Below are 18,034 nucleotides of genomic sequence, written 5' to 3'. Positions count from 1 at the left end.
TAGACATCGTCTTTCACCTTGATGTTCCTGATAACAGTGGGTAAAGAAGCAGGGAAGAATAGAAATGGAATAGACAATAAGAAGTCTCTGCCACACCAGGAGAGAGTCTCAAGAGTAGTTTTTTGCATAAGCAGTTTTAATACAGCAGTGAATACCAGAGCCAAATTTAAATGGGTTAGGATTGACATGAAGCAGGGAAGTAGAGACAGTGAGCGTAAATTAGTGAGAGACATGGTGATAGCTGGAGGATCTGAGTTTTTGTTTTGTTTTAGATGAGCAAGACTTGAGCATAATTTAGGTGGTATGCTGAAGGCTAAGAACTTGTAGACAAGGGAGAAGGTAAAGATAAAAAAGAGTAAGAGCCCAATGGTTCCCATTCATTAAATGTTTATATGCATCAGGTAGTGTGCTAAGCAGTTTGCACACATTAGGCTATTTATTCCTTGCAACAATACTAGGAAGTATGTATGATCATCCCATTTTTACTAGTGAGGAAACTGAACCTTGGAAAGAGAAGTGGTTGAGCTAGGATTTTAAATGAGACCTTCCTGAATTCAAAGCCCAGGCTTTTAATGTATGTTTCACTACCTCCCCACACGTCATTTTACTCCATATAATAAATAGAATTTCTAAATGGCGTTTCTTTCAGTTAGTTGAAGATGTTTGGCAAAACTTATTCTAACTGAACTCACAGCCTCACGGTAGTCCCTCTTAAGTTAATTTCCACGACTGGCTCGATTTGCTTACATTTGAGTTTAGGCTAAACTATTTCATTATTATAACAGGCATAGTTTGCTTCCAACTTTAGGATGGATAGAGGAGATGCTCAGTAGATTACTATCAATATTTAAAATAAAAATTTTATGTCCATTTCCTTCACCACTCTGATTTGATTGTATTTCTTAGGATTGATTCGTCATAAAAATTGGAATTTAGAATAAATTGTAAGAATAAAGAAATGAGCCATATAGGAAACAGAAATGAGGCTTTTAATAAATAAAATTTAATTGAAAGAAGAAAAAAAAAGAATAAGGGCCCAGAGGAAGTGGAAAGGAATGTGAGTTTAATCTTCAGACATCCTTCTTATACTGTGTTCTAGTTTGCTAGCTGCTGGAATGCAATATACCAGAAAAGGAATGGCTTTTAAAAAAAGGGAATTTATTGAGTTGCTAGTTTACAATTCTAAGGTCGAGAAAATGTCCCATTTAAAACAAGTCTATAGAAATGTCCAATTAAAGGCATCCAGGGAAAGATGTCTTGGTTCAAGAAGGCCAATGAAGTTGGGTTTCTCTCTCAAGTGGAAGGGCACATACTGAACACAGTCAGAGTCTTTCATCTGGAAAGGCACATGGTAAACACGGTCAGGGTTCCTCTCTTCTGTGGAAGGGCACATGGCGAAGACGGCGTCATCTGCTAGCTTCTTCTCCTGGCTCCCTGTTTCATGAAGCTCCCCAGGAGGCGTTTTCCTTCTTCATCTCCAAAGGTTGCTGGCTCGTGGACTCTGCCTCTTGTGGCTATGTCGTTCTGCTCTGCTGTCTCTCTGAATCTCCTCATTCTCCAAAATGTTTCCTCTTTTATAGGACTCCAGTAAACCAATCAAGACCCACCCAAATGGGTGGAGACATGTCATCACCTAATCCAGTTTAACAACCACTCTTGACTAAATTACATCATCCATGGAGATGATCTTATTACAGTTTCAAGCATACAGTGTTGAACAGGGATTATTCTACCTTTATGAAATGGGATTTTGATTAAAACGTGGCTTTTCTAGGGGACATACATCCTTTCAAACCAGCACACACTGATTCTGGAGAGGAGGCAGTATTGTGAGTTTATGTTTGTATCTGTTTACTTGTGGAGGGGGAGAAGGAAAGGCTGAGGAAGTTCCTGCCTTTATTTCCTTTGTGAAATAGGTACCACTATCATCATCAAGTGGGGAAATTATGGGAAAGTGAATATTTGTAATAGCCATTGTGAGAATAGTAAGGGAAGCTGACTGAGGGCATTTAAGGGAATTAACTTTATATAGGGAGTGAGGGAAATGTAGCAGATAGTAGAGACCATGGCACCCTTTCATACACTTGAGCAGTTTTTCCTGCATGCTCACAGAGAAAGTTTTTCCTGCATGCTTGCACAGATAGACCGATTCGTGATTGGAGGTTTGCAGAGCTGGTATGAGGATAAAAAGACCAGAGACCTGAAAGTACTGACAGGAATGATTTAAGATTAGAATCACAGTGTTCAAGCTGCTAATTAATGTAAGAGAAGTCAAGAAAGAGCTTTGAGAAAGGAGAAGATGGAGGCCTCCAGGTTCTCCATTGGGTTAAAAAGTAGGTCTAACAAGAGTAAGGGAAGGAGAGCGCTAGGAACAATAGCAGGTTTGCTCAGAGGGTAGGATGGTGGACCTTAATAGATTGCTCAAAGGTGGAGTGTTTTAAGTGGTGACCAGGTTGGGTGTGTGACCATGTACCTAAGTGAAGTGCAGTGAAAATGATGGTCAATGTAGTTGAGAAGAGTCTAAGAGCTGTGACTTATGTATGGTTGTGATTTAAAATTTCAGGTGTGGGTCAATCAGAGTTTGCTGTTGCCGACATGGTTGACATGTTTGTTTTACTACTGCCACCAGCAGGAGGAGATGAATTGCAGGTAATTATTTCCTGATTTAAAAAAAATTCCCAATACAAAGTATGCAGCTCCCAAAGTACAAGTTTCCCGTGTTAGTGATATGTGTGTTTTCTTTTTAAGCACCTTAATTATGGCTGGTTTTACTGTCTGCAGTGTTAACTCATGAGAAGTGAAATCCACCATGTGGCAGTATGAACTGTCTCCTGCCACTCAATCTTGTTGTGTCTTGATATATTTATTCTAATTCTGAATGTATTTCAACAAGTTAATCTCTTAACTTGGAAGAGATATAACAGATGACCTCCCTACTCCCTAAACCCAACGCTTCTGAGTAATTTCTGTTGAATAATTGTCATCTCTGGTGCCCAGGGTTTAAGAAAATGTTGAGAAAAAGTTAGGAAATGAAATATATGACTTTAAACATCTTAACATTGACTGGTTGTTATGTTAGTTATGATTAAATTAAATTGCACACTAGTTATGATTGAATGAAATGTTTCTGAGAGTTTTGTTTTTTCCATTTTTCTCTTTAGGGTATAAAAAGGGGTATAATTGAGATGGCAGATCTGGTGGTAATAACAAAATCTGATGGCGACTTGGTTGTGCCAGCTCGAAGGATACAAGCAGAGTATGTCAGTGCGCTGAAATTACTCCGCAGACGGTCAGAAGTTTGGAGACCAAAGGTTAGCTTGCTGTTCTACATCTTTCACCCTGGGTGGACTGTGCATATATTAAGAGAGGATGTAAATCCCAAGCGAGACATAATAATCAATCTTTGCTTGTATGTGAAAATAATTTTTTAAATTATGACAGAGTCAGAATGTGTAGTCATAATTTTAAATCTAATCCTTCAACCACTAGGTGTCAAAAACTGGATGTGAGGTGAGAGATTAGGTTGCTTTGCTTGACTTGAGCCAGTCAGAACTGGTAGTAAATCCATTCTGAAAGATGACACCCTTAAAATTATGGAGCAATTAATGATTTGATTATCTATAATGGAGGTTGGGTAAGACACAGAGGTTTGTGATATGATACTTCTAACAAATATACTTTAAAAAAAACTTTTTTTTTCCTTTATTAGAGAATTTGTGGATTTTTAGAAAGATAACAGTATTCCCATAAACCACCCCACCACCAACATCTTGCATTGGTGTGGAATATTTGTTACAATTGATGATAGCACATTTTTATAATTGTACTGTTAATTAAAGTCTATGGCTTAAATTAGGGTTGACTGATTGTATAGTGTAGTTCCATGGATTTTTTTTAGAAAGTTTATTTTGTTATGTATACAATCAAACATTTCTCCTTTTAATCATATTCAGATATAAATTTCATTGCTGTTCATTGCATTTGCATTGTTGTGCTACTATCAACACCATCCATTCCCAAAACATTTCTATCATTCCAAATAGGAAACATATACTTTTTTTTTTGACGTGGGCAGGCTCTGGGACTCAAATCCAGGTCTCTGGAATGGCAGGCGAGAACTCTGCCACTGAGCCACTTTTGCCCACCTGGAACCATGTACATTTTAAGCCTTAAGTTTCCATTCCCTATCCCCACCCCATCCCCTGGTAACCGATATTCTAGATTCTGATACTTTTGAGTTTCCTTATTGTAATTGTTTTAATTCAGTGAGATCACCCAATATTTGCCCTTTTATATTTGGCTTATTTTACTCAACATGATGTCTTCAAATGCCATGCCTATTGCACATGCATGAAGACTTCATTCTTTTTTTTTTTTTTTTTTTTTACATGGGCAGGCACCAGGAATCAAACCTACTTCTCTGGTATGGCAGGCGAGAACTCTGCCACTGAGCCCCCATGGGCCGCCCTTTATTCCTTTTTAGGGTTGAATAATATTCAATTGTATGTATATAACACATTTTATTTATCTGTTCAGCAGTTGATGGACACAGGTTGCTTCCATCTTTTGGCAATTGTAAATTATGCTGCTGTGGACACCACTGCAAATATCTGTTTGAGCACCTGCTTTCAGTTGTTTTGGTATATAACTAGTAGTGGGATTGCTGGGTCATGTGGTAGCTCTATACTTAGCTTTCTAAGGAACCACCAAATTGTCTTCCACAGCATCTGTACCATTTTACATTACTACCAGCAATGAATGAGTGTTCCTATTTCTTATCAACACTTATTATTTTCTTTTCTTTTTTTTTTTTTTAAGTCACACCCGTTCTACTGGATATAAAATGGTATCTCTTTGTGGGTTTGGTTTACATTTCCTGGCTATGCATCATTCCTGGCTAATGATGTTGAACATCTTTTCATGTGCTTTCTGGTCATTTGTATATCTTTGGAGAAATGTCTGTTAAGCCTTTTGCCCATTTTTTAAATTGAGATGTTTGCCTTTTTGTTACTAAGTTGAAGGATTTCTTTATATATTCTGAATATAAATCCTTTATTGGATATGTAGCTTCCAAATATTTCCTCCCATTATGTAGTTTATTTTTTTACTTTAATGATAAAGTCCTTTGAGGAAGAAGTTTTTGATTTTGATGAGGTTCCTTTAATCTATGTTTTCATTTGTTGCTTATGCTTTGGGTGTAAAGTCTTTTAATAAACCATTGCCTAATACAGGTGGTCTTAAAGATGCTTCCCTGTTTTCTCTGAGGAGTTTAATAGTTCCTGCTCTGATATTTAGATCTTTGATCCATTTTGAGTTAGTGATTTTGTATATGGTGTGAGGTAAGGGTCCTCCTTACTTTTTTGCAAATGGAAATCTAGTTTTCCCAGAACCATTTGTTGAAGAAATTCTTCTATCCCAATTGAGTAGTCTTTGCCACCTTGTCAAAAATTAATTGGCCATAAATGTGAGGGTTGATTTCTGAGCTGTCAATTCTATTCCATTCGTCTGTCTGCCCTTGTTACAATGCCATGCTGTTTTGATTTCTGTGGCCTTGTTGTAAATTTTGATATTGGAAAGTGTGACTCCTCCAACTTCATTCTTTTTTTGTTGTTGTTGTGAAAAATAACACATATACAAAAAACAATAAATTTTAAAGCACAACTTTGTTACAGAACAGATTTTAGAGTTTGGTATGGGCTATAGTTCCACAAGTTTTTCCTTCTAGCTGCTCTAAGACACTGGAAACTAAAAGAAATATCAATATAATGATTCAGCACTCATGCTCGTATGTGAAATCCTATCTTCTCTGCTGTAAGTCCACCTTTTCCTTTGATCTTTCTTCCAGTCTTTAGACTATGTTAGACTAGTCTAGTTAGGCTATGCCCATTCTAACTTTTTCATGTTGGAAGGGGCTATTGATAATATGGGGTAGGGTAACATCTAGTTGATGTTCTGGAGATACTGGCCTCTCTGGGTTTCAGTACTTATCTGGCCTTAAGAACCCATCTGGAGGTTGTAGGTTTCTGGAAAGTACTCATAGTGCATGGAACCTTTGTAGAATCTCAGATAAAGCCCTAGGTATTCTTTAGGGTTGGCAGGAATGGTTTTGGTTGGGGTTTGGTAAACCATGATAAATAGCTATTTCTAGCTGGAACTTGTGTAGCCTCTGGACTCTATTTGAACTCTCTCAGCCATCAAAATAAATTTGATACCTTATTTTTTACAGTTCTTTTTCCCCCTTTGGTCAGGAAGGCATTGTCAATCCCGTGGTAGCAGGGCCAGGCTCATCCCTGGGAGTCATATCCCACATTTCTAGGGAGACTTTCACCCCTAAGTGTCATGTCCCACATATGGGGGAAGGTAATGATTTTACTTGAACAGTCGGGCTTAAAGAGAGAGAGGCCACATCTGAGCAACAAAAGAGGTACTCTGGAAGTAATTCTGAGGCATAAGTATAGGTAGGCTTAGTTTCTCTGCTATATAAATAAGCTTCATAAGAGCAAACCTCAAGATCAAGGGCTTGGCCTATTGATTTGGGTGTCCTTAATGTTATCAGTGTCTTGCCCAGTGGTAAGGTTTAATAGTACGATTTGTTTCTCCCATCCCTCAAGGGACTTTGCCAATATGTTTTAATTATCTGCTCAGCATAGTCTGGGATGTTTCTGGGCATTACATTAAGCTATCCAAAATTACAAGCCCTCATTCCCATTCTGAGTCTCCATATGTTTGGGTTGCTGAAATGCTCTAGCCAAACAGGTTGAGTTAGATTATGTGCTATAGGAAATTTAGGGTTTGGACAAAATAAACCTCTCTTCCCTTGGTCTCATAGAATAGGTAAAATCCTAAAATACAGACAATGTCTTCCTTACCCTGTATTCTGATTTACCTTCATCCCAACTTGCTTGGCTTTGTTCTTATCTCTAATTAAAACCTTATCTCTTTTTCAATTTGCTTAACAGTTGTTTTACGTGGCAGTGCTGAATTTCAGACCTGCATAGCTCCTACTCTGAGTCTTAGGTGTCACACAGGTAGACAAAGTTCCAGGTTATACAAATACAGCACAGCCTCTCAAAAGCTAAAACTGACAGTTACTGTTATTAGTCCACATGTAGCAGGGCTAAATGTGACTGCTAAATGTGGATTGTAATTAGTTTGCAAATAACAAGATTAAATGTGACTCCCATAAGAGCTTGCGATTTAGTCCCCAATTTTCTTTTAAGTATTTTCTAAGTGAGACAATACAGTATTTGCTCTTTTGTTTCTGGTTTATTTTGCATTATGTAATGTCCCACAGCTTCATTCACAACGTGGCATGCCTCTTGATTTCATTCCTTTCTGTAGCAGCACAATTTTCAATCATATGTATACACCACAATTCGTCATTCTACTTCTCAGCCACCTCCATCCATTGGGCATCATGTCTAATGTCCAAAGTCAACAGTTCGGGTCTCACATTATCCTCACTTAGTGGTAATATCATCAACACTCTCAATTTTAGCCCAAGAGAAAAATAACCAGTTAACACACCCTCAACAAGTAGAAAATCCAAACCTCCCCTTAACTCTTGTCCCCTCCCCCCAATTATTTATCCCTGGTATTTTGATGTGGTACTGTCGATATCTTCCTGTTAAACATAACCCATAGCATGCACTGGTAGTTTCCCCCCTATATCCCGATATTATAAACTCTTTGTACAGGATTCATATCTTTGTGATAGTTCACGCAAGAGCTTGTTTATATTTGTGGTGTTAATCAGTGAGATACATGGCTCTATGCCATGCTTTCAAATATATTCACCTTCGATATGGCAGTATTATTTATAGACCCACTAATGAAGTGCCTTCACTTTTGTCTATTCCCTTACATTTAAATTCAAGCTCGTCAGCTAACTGTTCACCCATCACTAGCTTCTGTATATCTCTGGGTCCCCTATATTCTATAATGCAAGCCTCTGAGTTTATCTTTATCATGGTTGTAAAAGTGGAATCATGTAGAATCTGTCCTTTTGTGTCTGGTTTATTTCACTCAGCATTATGTCCTCAAGGCTCATCCATCTTGTCATGTGCTTCAGGATGTCATTTCATCTTACTGCTACATAATATTCCATCATATGTATATACTACATTTGTTTATCCACTTGTCTGTTGATGGACACTTGGATTGTTACCATCTTTTGGCAATTGTGAATAATGCTGCTCTGAACATTGGTGTGCAAATGTCTATTTGTGTCACTGCTTTCAGCTCTTCTGGTTATAATCCAAGTAGTAGTATTGTCAGGTCATAGGGCAACTCAATGCTTTGTTTTCTAAGGAACCACCAAACTGTCTTCCATAGCAGTTGTACCATTATACAGTCCCACCAGAGGGCATAAGTGTCCCAATTTCTCCACATCCTCTTCAACATTTATAGCTTCCTATTTGTTTAGTATCAGCCATTCTTATAGGTGTGAGGTGGTATCTCATTGTAGTCTATCATGTATGTACCACAGCTTGTTTAGCCACCCATCTGTTGATGGGCATTTGGGCTGTTTCCATCTCTTGGCAATTGTAAATAATGCTGCTATAAACATTGGTGTACAAATGTCCGTTTGTGTCCTTGCCCTCATGTCCTCTGAATAGATACCTAGCAATGGTATTGCCGGATCATGTGACAATTCTATACTTAGCTTCCCGGGGAACCACCAAACTGCCTTCTACAGTGATTGTACCATTTTACATTCCCACCAACAGTGGATAAATGTGTCTCTTTCTCTACATCCTCTACAGCACTTGTCGTTTTCTGTTTTATTGATAATGGCCACTCAGGCGGGTATGAGATGATATCTCATTGTGGTTTTGATTTGCATTTCCCTAATAGTCAGGGAAGTTGAGCATTTTTTCATGTGCCTTTTAGTATTTCCTCTTCTGAGAAGTGTCTGTTCATGTCTTTTGCCCATTTTATAATTGGGTTGTTTGTCTTTTTGTTGTTGAGGTGAACAATCTCTTTATATATTCTTGATACTATACCCTTATCTGATATATTGTTTCCAAATATTGACTCCCATTGTGTAGGCTGTCTTTTTACTTTCTTGACAAAGTTCTTTGACATGCAAAAGTGTTTAATTTTGAGGAGTTCCCATTTATTTCTTTCTTTCTTCAATACTCATGCTTTGGGTGTAAGATCTAGGAATCTTAGATCTTACAGATCTCATGCCTCCTATTATAAGATTTATAAGCTATTCCCCTACATTTTCTTCTAAAAGTTTTATGGTCTTAGATCTAATGTTTAGGTCTTTGATCTCATTGTGATCTTGATTTGCATTTCCCTTATAGCTAAGGAGAATGAGCATCTCTTCATGTGCTGTTTAGCCATCTATATTTGCTCTTCAGAAAAATGCCTATTCATATTTTTAGCCCATTTTATAACTGGGCTGTTTGTTTTTTTGTTGTTGAGTTGTATAATTTCTTTGTCTATACAGGATACCAAACGTTCATCTGATACATGATTTCCAAATATTTTCTCGCTTTGAGTTGGTTGCCTCTTCAACTTTATGGCAGAGTCTTTTGAGGTGCAAAAGTATTTGGTTTTAAGGAGTTCCCATTTATCTATTTGTGCTTTCATTGCTTAAGCTTTGGGTATAAAGTTTAGAAAACTACCTCCTATTAGTAGGTCTTGAAGATATTTCCCTGTATTTCCTTCTAGGAATTTTATGGTACTGGTTCTTATGTTTAGGTCTTTGATCCACTTTGAATTATTTTTTGAATAGCATGTAAAGTAAGAGTCTTCTTTTATTCTTTTTGGCTATTGATATCCAGTTCTCCCATGCCCATTTATGCCTATTTTTCCCCAGTTCAGTGGATTCGGGGGGCCTTGATGAAATCAGTTGACCATAGATTTGATGGTCTATTTCTGCAGTCTTCAATTCCATTGGCCAATATTTCTGTCTTTGTGCCAGTACCATGCTGTTTTGACCACTGTAGCTTTATAATAAGTTTTAAAATCTGGAAGTGTTAATCTCCTACTCTGTTCTCTCTCTCTCTTTTTTTTTCTTTTTTTTTAGGATATTTGCTATTTGAGGTCTCTTTCCCTTCCAGATGAATTTGATAACTAGCTTTTCTAAGTCTTCAAAATTAGTTGCTGGAATTTTGGAATCTGGAGATTGATTTGGGTAGAATTGACATCTTAACTACATTTAACCTTCCTATCCATAAGCAGTGAATGTCTTTCCTCCTATTTAGATCTTCTTTGATTCCTTTTAGCACTGTTATGTACTTTTCTATGTACAGGTCCTTTACATCCCTAATTAAATTTATTCCTAGATATTTGATTCTTTTATTTGCTATTTTGAATGAAATTTTTTTCTTTAATTGGCTCCTCAGTTAAGTCATTGCTTGTGTATAGAAACATTATTGATTTTTGCACATTAATCTTATATCTGGCCATTTTGCTGAGTTTATTAGGTCAAGAAGCTTTGTCATAGATTTATCAGGATTTTCCAAGTATCTCATTCTCCAATTATCCCTATGGAGAGTTCAGCAAAGGTGCTAAGAGCTTCTCTGATGGCTCCCCAAAGCAGAGCTTTCCTGGCCTGCCCAGCAAGTGCAGCCCTTCAGCTAAGTGTTCCCTACAGCAGTGAGGAGGCACTGCACCTTCACATCTCCATCATCTCACCCCTGTCTGGTGAGGGTTGAAACAATGGCTGCTGCAACCTTTATCCAGGCCATATGGAAACATAGCTGTCATCAGAGCCTGGACCCAGCAATCCAAATTCCCTAATCAAAAGCTATGATTAGTGATCCACCGTGTCCATCCCTGTTCCCTGGGGAAGAAGATTTTAATGTCCCTTGCTATTACCAGAGGCAGGGACTGGTCCCCCTGGCAGCCTGCCGAGAGTGGGGGTTGGACACCAGTAGCCGTAACACGAAGTGAGCAATTTATAGTTATTACTGTGTTTTATCAGCGCTTCCTCCTGCTCTTTCCTGGATATTGTACAGTGTTCTTCTGGAGTTTCAAAACAGTTGTTTGTGCTTGTTTAACAGTTGTTTTGGTGGAAGGACTGAGTCCTGGAGCTCCCTATTGCATCATCTTTCTCAAAGTCCCAACAAGTGTACTTCCTTTTTTTTTTTTTTTATATCTCCTTAATCATTTATTTTTGGTTTAGAATGTATCATCTCAAATTTTTTTGAAGCAATATGATTATGGTTTTTTTTAGGCAAATGTTATACAAAAATTTTCATTTCCTTAAACTCAGGCCAAATATGATAGAATTTAGTCCAGGAAAGAAATTAGCATTTATTAAACAAGTGGAGGAATCAGGCTTCTTTTTTTAGCAAGTATACCTTTTTTTTTTTGAAAAGGAAAAATATACCTGAAAAGACCTGTAACGAGTGATGCTACAAAATTGACGTGGACAGCTTTATCTCCAGGGGCACACTATGTTATTAAAGAATAAGCCGTCATTATTATAATGAGAACAATGATAATGTATCTTAACTTCAGCACCTCATTTTTTTCAACCATATTATCTTTATTGAGTTTGGAGCTGTCACATATATGCAGATGCTAAATGCTCAATTCTTACCACTTATTGAATCAGCCAATTTGACATGGGGAAGGGGGCTGTTTTCTTCACTCAGCTTCATTTTCTGGCACTCAGTCCACAGGAAACTTACCTAGCATTGCCCTTCTTATCCTTTTGACCCTTATGATTCCTTCATAATACCTCTTCAGGATCATCTGAGCAATCCTAAATTAAAATAAATGTCTGGGATAAAAATTTGACTTTGAAGCAAGGTCTTATTTCCATCTAAGCACTTATTAATCTTAGTTAAGTTACATCAGTATACTTGCTTTGCCACAGTTATAAAATGTCTCATTTTTGTCTCTTGTCTATTTTCACAGACTGTAAAAAATTGACAAATATCAGAGTCCTCCTAAAAGGTTTTTCTGTCCTTTTAAAGAAAATATTTTTGGTTCTTCCCTTTTCAATAGGTAATTCGTATTTCTTCCAGAAGCGGAGAGGGAATCACTGAACTATGGGATAAAATGAAAGAATTCCGGGACCAGATGCTTGCCAGTGGGGAGTTGACTGCCAAACGACGGAAGCAGCGGGAAGTTTGGATGTGGAGTCTCATCCAGGAGAGTGTGTTAGAAGATTTCAAGTCCTGTCCCACAGTGCGGGAACAGATTCCTCTTCTGGAAAAAAAAGTTCTCCGTGGGTCTCTGTCTCCAGGACTAGCAGCAGAATTCTTGCTGAAAGCTTTTAAAAACAGAGACTAATGCAAACTTATTCTGTATAGTAATTTTATATATGGTTTCACAAAATATTCCAGTATTAAAAATACAATGCTTTATATTTTCAGTGATTTCATTTCAGAAGTTTAGTCATCTTTTTATGGTGCCTTTGGCTTCCTTATTTGTGAACCATGTTTGAAAATGTGGAGCAAATTAGGTACAGATGGCAGAGGTTAGTCAGACAATATTTGTAAGTACCTCTTGTCAGCTACTGATGTTATTTCTTTCTATTCTTATCCCTTGGTGGGTGGCCTGTAGGATAGTTTCTTCTGTCCTCTCAGTCAGAAGCAGAGAAAGCTGAGGACAAAAGATTATGTCCCTTAACATGCTTTCTTTGATTCTGTATTCTCTGATACTCCACAGAAAACATAAGTAAGAGTGACCACATTTTTGAAGTCTTACTTGAGGCCAAAACAATACACAGTGGGCTTCTAAGAATTGGAAGTCATGATTGGCATTTAGTGTACCAGACTATTCTCGGAATTTCTGAAATGGCCATGTATGCACATAGGGAAACGGCTGGAATGATGTAGTGATGTGAACAGAACGCAACTTTAAAATCTCCCTTCTGGACTTGTGGACCCCTCTCTTTCCAGAGAGATAGGAGAGCCAGAAGGTAAGTGGGGAAATGAGCAGCAAATAATGTGGATCCATTAATCCCTAAGAATTGGAGAAAAACTCCGTAAGGCCCAAGTAAGTTCTGAATGATTCAAGTGTTATTTAATATTATCAGAGGCTCATGCTTTTCTTCCTCCTTGGCCACTCACTTCATGTAAGCATCTTAAAAGTGTATTTTATTCTTGATGATGAATAACAAATTTGTCCTACAGAGGCAGCATGGCACGGTAATTAAGAGCCTGGACTGTGGAGTTGGACTGCGGTTTAAACTTTAAACCCAGGTAAATCACTTATAGCTATGTAAGCTTCTATAAGTAACCTAACCTCTCTAAGTTTCAGATTCTTCCCAGTAAAATAGAATTGCCATATTAGCTTCAAAGGGTTAATGAGGATTAGATGAGATGACTCAAGAAAAATCATTTAGCTGTCAAACCTAGTGTATAAGGAATACTGCTTTCCTTCAAAGAGTCTTTCTATTATTATTATGCTAAGGTTATGTTAAACGTTATATATAAAATTTCACTTTTCTTCCGTGGTTTTATTGCTTCCATCATCCTCTTGCTATGTTATTTCCTGTTTGTTTTTAAGTACCTGCTGTAGTGAATTCTTTGAATATATTCTTTGAATGTATTTTATGCTATTTAGTGGTAGCTAGAATATGTACATTTCAATAAGATGATTTCTAACCATAAAATTTCTCCATTGCTCAAAATATCTTCCCAGAAACTTTAAATGTATTCCGTTCTGAACACCGTAGACCATTTTACATAATATGTCAGCTTTCATCGTTACTCTATCTACTTTCTGGAGTCAATTTTTTGGAGTATGATTTTAACAAACATTCCCTCTTACAGTTTTAAAAAAGATTTTTGTGGTTTTGGCATACCGTATCACATATGAGGGCGGAGAGAAAATTTGAAAGGTTATCTAGTCAATTTTTCTAACTTCAAAAAGGACCCATTAAACTACCCTATTAAATGGAAGACTGACTTTCAAAAAGGAATTCTGTGACTTCCCTTAGTAAACCATTACACGGGGAGTAGCAAGCCTCTTGTCATTTGTGGTGTAATCTGAAATCCCAGTGGAGCCTGCACATGCATGTGTGTGCCCATTCGCTCTCTTTCTCTCTCTGGGAATCAAACTTGGGTCTCCCACAGGGAAGACGAGCATTCTACCACTGAACCACCCGTACACCCTCTCTCTATTTTTATGTCTTTCTCTCTGCATTGTTAGCCCTAAATTTAGTTGCATTTCTTCTCAATTTGAAGCTACTTTGAAGTGATATAAATAAAATCATAAAAAGCATTAGAAAAACCCTTTATCTTCCTTATTTTGTTTTTATTACCGTTGGCTATGATTTATAAGTCACTTTCTAAGATACTTTTCATTTTTGTTATTTCCTATATTGGCTGCAGTATGATGTAGTGAAATATTTTTGGCCTGCCTTATGTTTTGAAATCCATGCTCCCTTTTGTTAAACTAAAAAATGTCATTCCTTTTGCCCCATCTGGGGTTTTACTGTGCCAGACCCCTAAACTGGTTAAAAGCAGAGGTTTTCAGTTAGGCACATATAGGATCAAGTCCCAGATCTCTTACTAGCTAGCCATATGATTTGGGACAAGTTATTTCTTCTTCTATGCAACGGTTTCCTTATCTTAAGATTAAGGTAATAATAGGTACCTTCAGTGTTGTTGAAAGTACTGTTGTTAAATGGAAATTGTATGTAGAGTGCTTAATGCTCAGTTATTGATAGATGTTGTTATAAATATTATACATACAGACTTAGTTCTTTGAAAACAGACTGATATCACTTAATTTCAGATTGGCCATATTTCCCTCTGCCTCAGTTTCCTCACTGTAAAATAGAGATAATAGTATTCACCCAGGGTTGTTGAAAGAACTATTTTAGTTAACATAGTACCTACCTACCCTATTGTAGTGCTAAATAAGTGTTTGTTTAATAATAAATAGTACCTACCTCAGAAAGTTGTTGCATTAAATTAATTACAATCTCCTTACATTTTACAAGGATAATTCTTTCCTGAAAAAACCCTCGAAGGGTGAATTTTTCTTTGTGGAATGTATAATTGCTATTAATTTCTGTAGGTAGGAAAAAAAATGTGCCATGTTCCTGAACTCCGAAATTGTTTAGAGTTAAATACCTTAATGCTAAACAATACCAATCTCACTGAAATGACTATAGTTCCTTCAGTAGTTAAGATTAGCTATTACAGTACAACCTGAGAAGACATTTTCTCCTTGCTAATTACTTTAAAATATGTCTACTTACTTGCTTTCCCTAAGTTCCTGTCTCTTTTGCCCAGGCAACATTGACGACAACAGCTAATAAACAGGACATACTTACATGATACTCAGTATTTATGAAATTCCACCATTAATGCAAAAATAAAGCCCTATAAGAAAATTCCATTGCATTCACTCAGAAGATTGCTTTACATAGAAATCATGCTGCTACTGCTAAAAGCTAATAACTGCACCTCTGAAAAGTAACTCATATAATCTACGTTTGTGCAGATGCCTGAGCTTGGCATCCACATGGCCTTCAGAAACTCAAATGCTTCCTGAGCCACACTGCAGGAAATCCTTACACCCTAAGTGGGCGTATCTTAGGGTCCCATGTCCGTTATTAGAATGGGAGCTGATGCAAATATTCACTAAATGTTAGCATTGTGATTCAGATAAGACTAAGAAATTCTCCTCGAAAAACAACACTTGGAAAGAGATTTTAACTTATTTTTTGTTCTTCCCACTGTGGTATTTTGGTTCATTTGTGGGGTTTTTGTTTGTTTTAAATATTTTTATTGAGAAATCTTCACACACATGCAGTCCATAATGGTATACAATCAGTGGGTCATAATATCATCACCTAGTCATGTATTCATCACTGTGATCATTTTTAGAACATTTGCATCGCTACAGAAAAAGAAATAAAAAGAAAAATGAAAAACTCATACATCCCAATACCCCTCACCCCTCTCCTCTCATTGACCCACAGTATTTCTGTCAACCCAATTTTTTTACCCTTTAATCTGCCCCCCCCCCATTTATTTTTATCCTTATTTTTTTTACTCACCTGTCCATACCCTGGATAAGAGGAGCATCAAACACAAGGTTTTCACAATCACACAGTTGCATTATAAAAGGTATATAGGTACATAGTCTTCTGGAACACAGCCTCAACAGTTTCATCTACTTGCCCCCAGCCACTCCAATACACCACAAACTAGAAAGGGATACCTATATTGTGCATAAGAATAACCTCCAGTTCTCGCAAGCAGTGGGGACAACCAAATCAATAGGCCAAGGCCTCAATCTTGGGGTTTGTTCATATGAAACTTATCCCCACAAAGGATAGACTAACCCTACTTAAAATTAGGCTTAGGAGTCACCCCCAGAGAACCTCTTTTGTTGCTAAGATGTGGCCTGTCTCTCTCTCTCTCTCAGCCAACATGGCAAGCAAACTCACTGCCGTTCCCCTCTCCATGTGGGACATAATCCCCAGGTGTGTAAACCTCCCTGGCAATGTGGGACAGAAATCCTAGAATGAGCTGGGACTCACCATCAAGGGATTGAGAAAACCTTTTTTGACTGAAAGGGGAAAGAGAGAAATGAGACAAAATAAAGAGTCAGTGTCTGAGAGATTCCAAATAGAGTCTAGAGGTTATCCTGGAGGTTATTCTTATGCATTTTATAGATGTCTCCTTTTAAGTTTAAGGTGTAATAGAGAGGCTAGAGGGAAATACCTGAAACTGTTGAGCTGTGTTCCAGTAGCAATATTTCTTGAAGATGAACGTATAATGATATATCTTTTGCAATGTGACTATGTGATTGTGAAAACCTTCTGTCTGATGCCTCTTTTATCTATGGTATGGACAGATAAGTAAAAAATATGGATTAAAAATAAAATAAATAATAGGGGGAACAAATGTTAAAATAAATTGAGTAGATTGAAATGCTAGTGAACAATGAAAGGGAGAGGTAAAGGGTATAGAAAAAAATAGGAACAAAGGTTAAAACCTATTGAGTAGATGGAAATACTAGTGGTCAATGCAAGGGAGGGGTAAGGGTATAGTATGTGTGAGTCTTTTTCTTTTTATTTCTTTTTCTGGAGTGATACAAATGTTCTAAAAAATTATCATGGTGAGGAACATACTACTATGTGATGATATGGTGAGCCATTGATTGTACACCATACATGGAATGTTTGTATGTTAAGAATGCTCATGTTTGTATGTTGTTTTGATTTGATAATACAAAATAAATTAAATTAAAAAAAAATAACCTCCAGGATAACCTCTCGACTCTGTTTGAAACCCCTCAGCCATTGAAACTTATTTTGTCCCCTTTCTCTTTTCTGCCTTTTGGCCTTTCTCAGTCCCATGATGTTGCATCCCAGCTCATCCCTGGGAGTCCTGTCCCACGTAGTGGGGAGGGCAGTGAGTTTACCTGCCAAGTTGGCTTAGAGAGAGAGGCCATATCTGAGCACTAGAAAAGGTTCTCTGTGTGTGACTCTGAGGCATAATTATCGGTAGGCTTAGTTTCTCCTTTGCAGGAATAAGTTTCAGAGGGGCAAACCCCAAGACCCAGGGCTCAGCCGATTGAATTGGTTGTCCCCACTGCTTGCAAGAATATCAAGAATTCCCCCAATGGGGAAGTTGAATATTTCCTTCTTTCTCCCCAGTCCCCCAAAGGGACTTTGAAAATACTTTTTTATGCTCTGTCCAAATTACCCTGGGATATATTGCGGCATCACACTAACCTATTCAAGCCACCAGGCTTTCATGCCCTATTCAAGCTTCCATGTAATTATGGTGTTTTTTGTTTTTATTTTTTTACATGGGCAGGCACCAGGAATCGAACCCAGGTTTCCGGCATGGCAGGCGAGAACTCTGCCACTGAGCTACCGTTGCCTGCCTGTAATTATGATGTTTCAGTAAACTGATCTGGCAAGTTGAATTAGATAATGCACTACCCAAAATATAAATTTTACATTAAATAAACGTCACTTCCTTTGGTCTTACACAGAACTTGAAGTTTTAAAATATGAACCATATCATCCTTACACTGCATTCTGATTTACTTTATTTCTATCCAAATCAGCATCATTAATATCTCTAGTTAA

The 18,034-nt window shown here is 37.4% G+C and overlaps 1 protein-coding gene across 1 annotated transcript in view; it reads left to right on the top strand.

Moving 5' to 3' along the window:
• MMAA (metabolism of cobalamin associated A) overlaps positions 1-12,349 on the top strand; it is a 41,585-nt gene extending 29,236 nt beyond the window's left edge. Inside the window, exons 5-7 of the mRNA XM_077139902.1 lie at positions 2,564-2,649; positions 3,162-3,311; positions 11,971-12,349. Coding sequence (XP_076996017.1) covers positions 2,564-2,649; positions 3,162-3,311; positions 11,971-12,258 — 524 coding nt within the window. The 3' untranslated portion in view covers positions 12,259-12,349. The remainder of the gene's footprint in view (positions 1-2,563; positions 2,650-3,161; positions 3,312-11,970) is intronic.
• Positions 12,350-18,034: the final 5,685 nt, after the last annotated feature.

Source organism: Tamandua tetradactyla, chromosome 22 (genome assembly GCF_023851605.1).
Source record: "Tamandua tetradactyla isolate mTamTet1 chromosome 22, mTamTet1.pri, whole genome shotgun sequence".
Lineage (NCBI taxonomy): Eukaryota > Metazoa > Chordata > Mammalia > Pilosa > Myrmecophagidae > Tamandua > Tamandua tetradactyla.
This window is presented reverse-complemented; position numbering and strand designations above follow the sequence as displayed.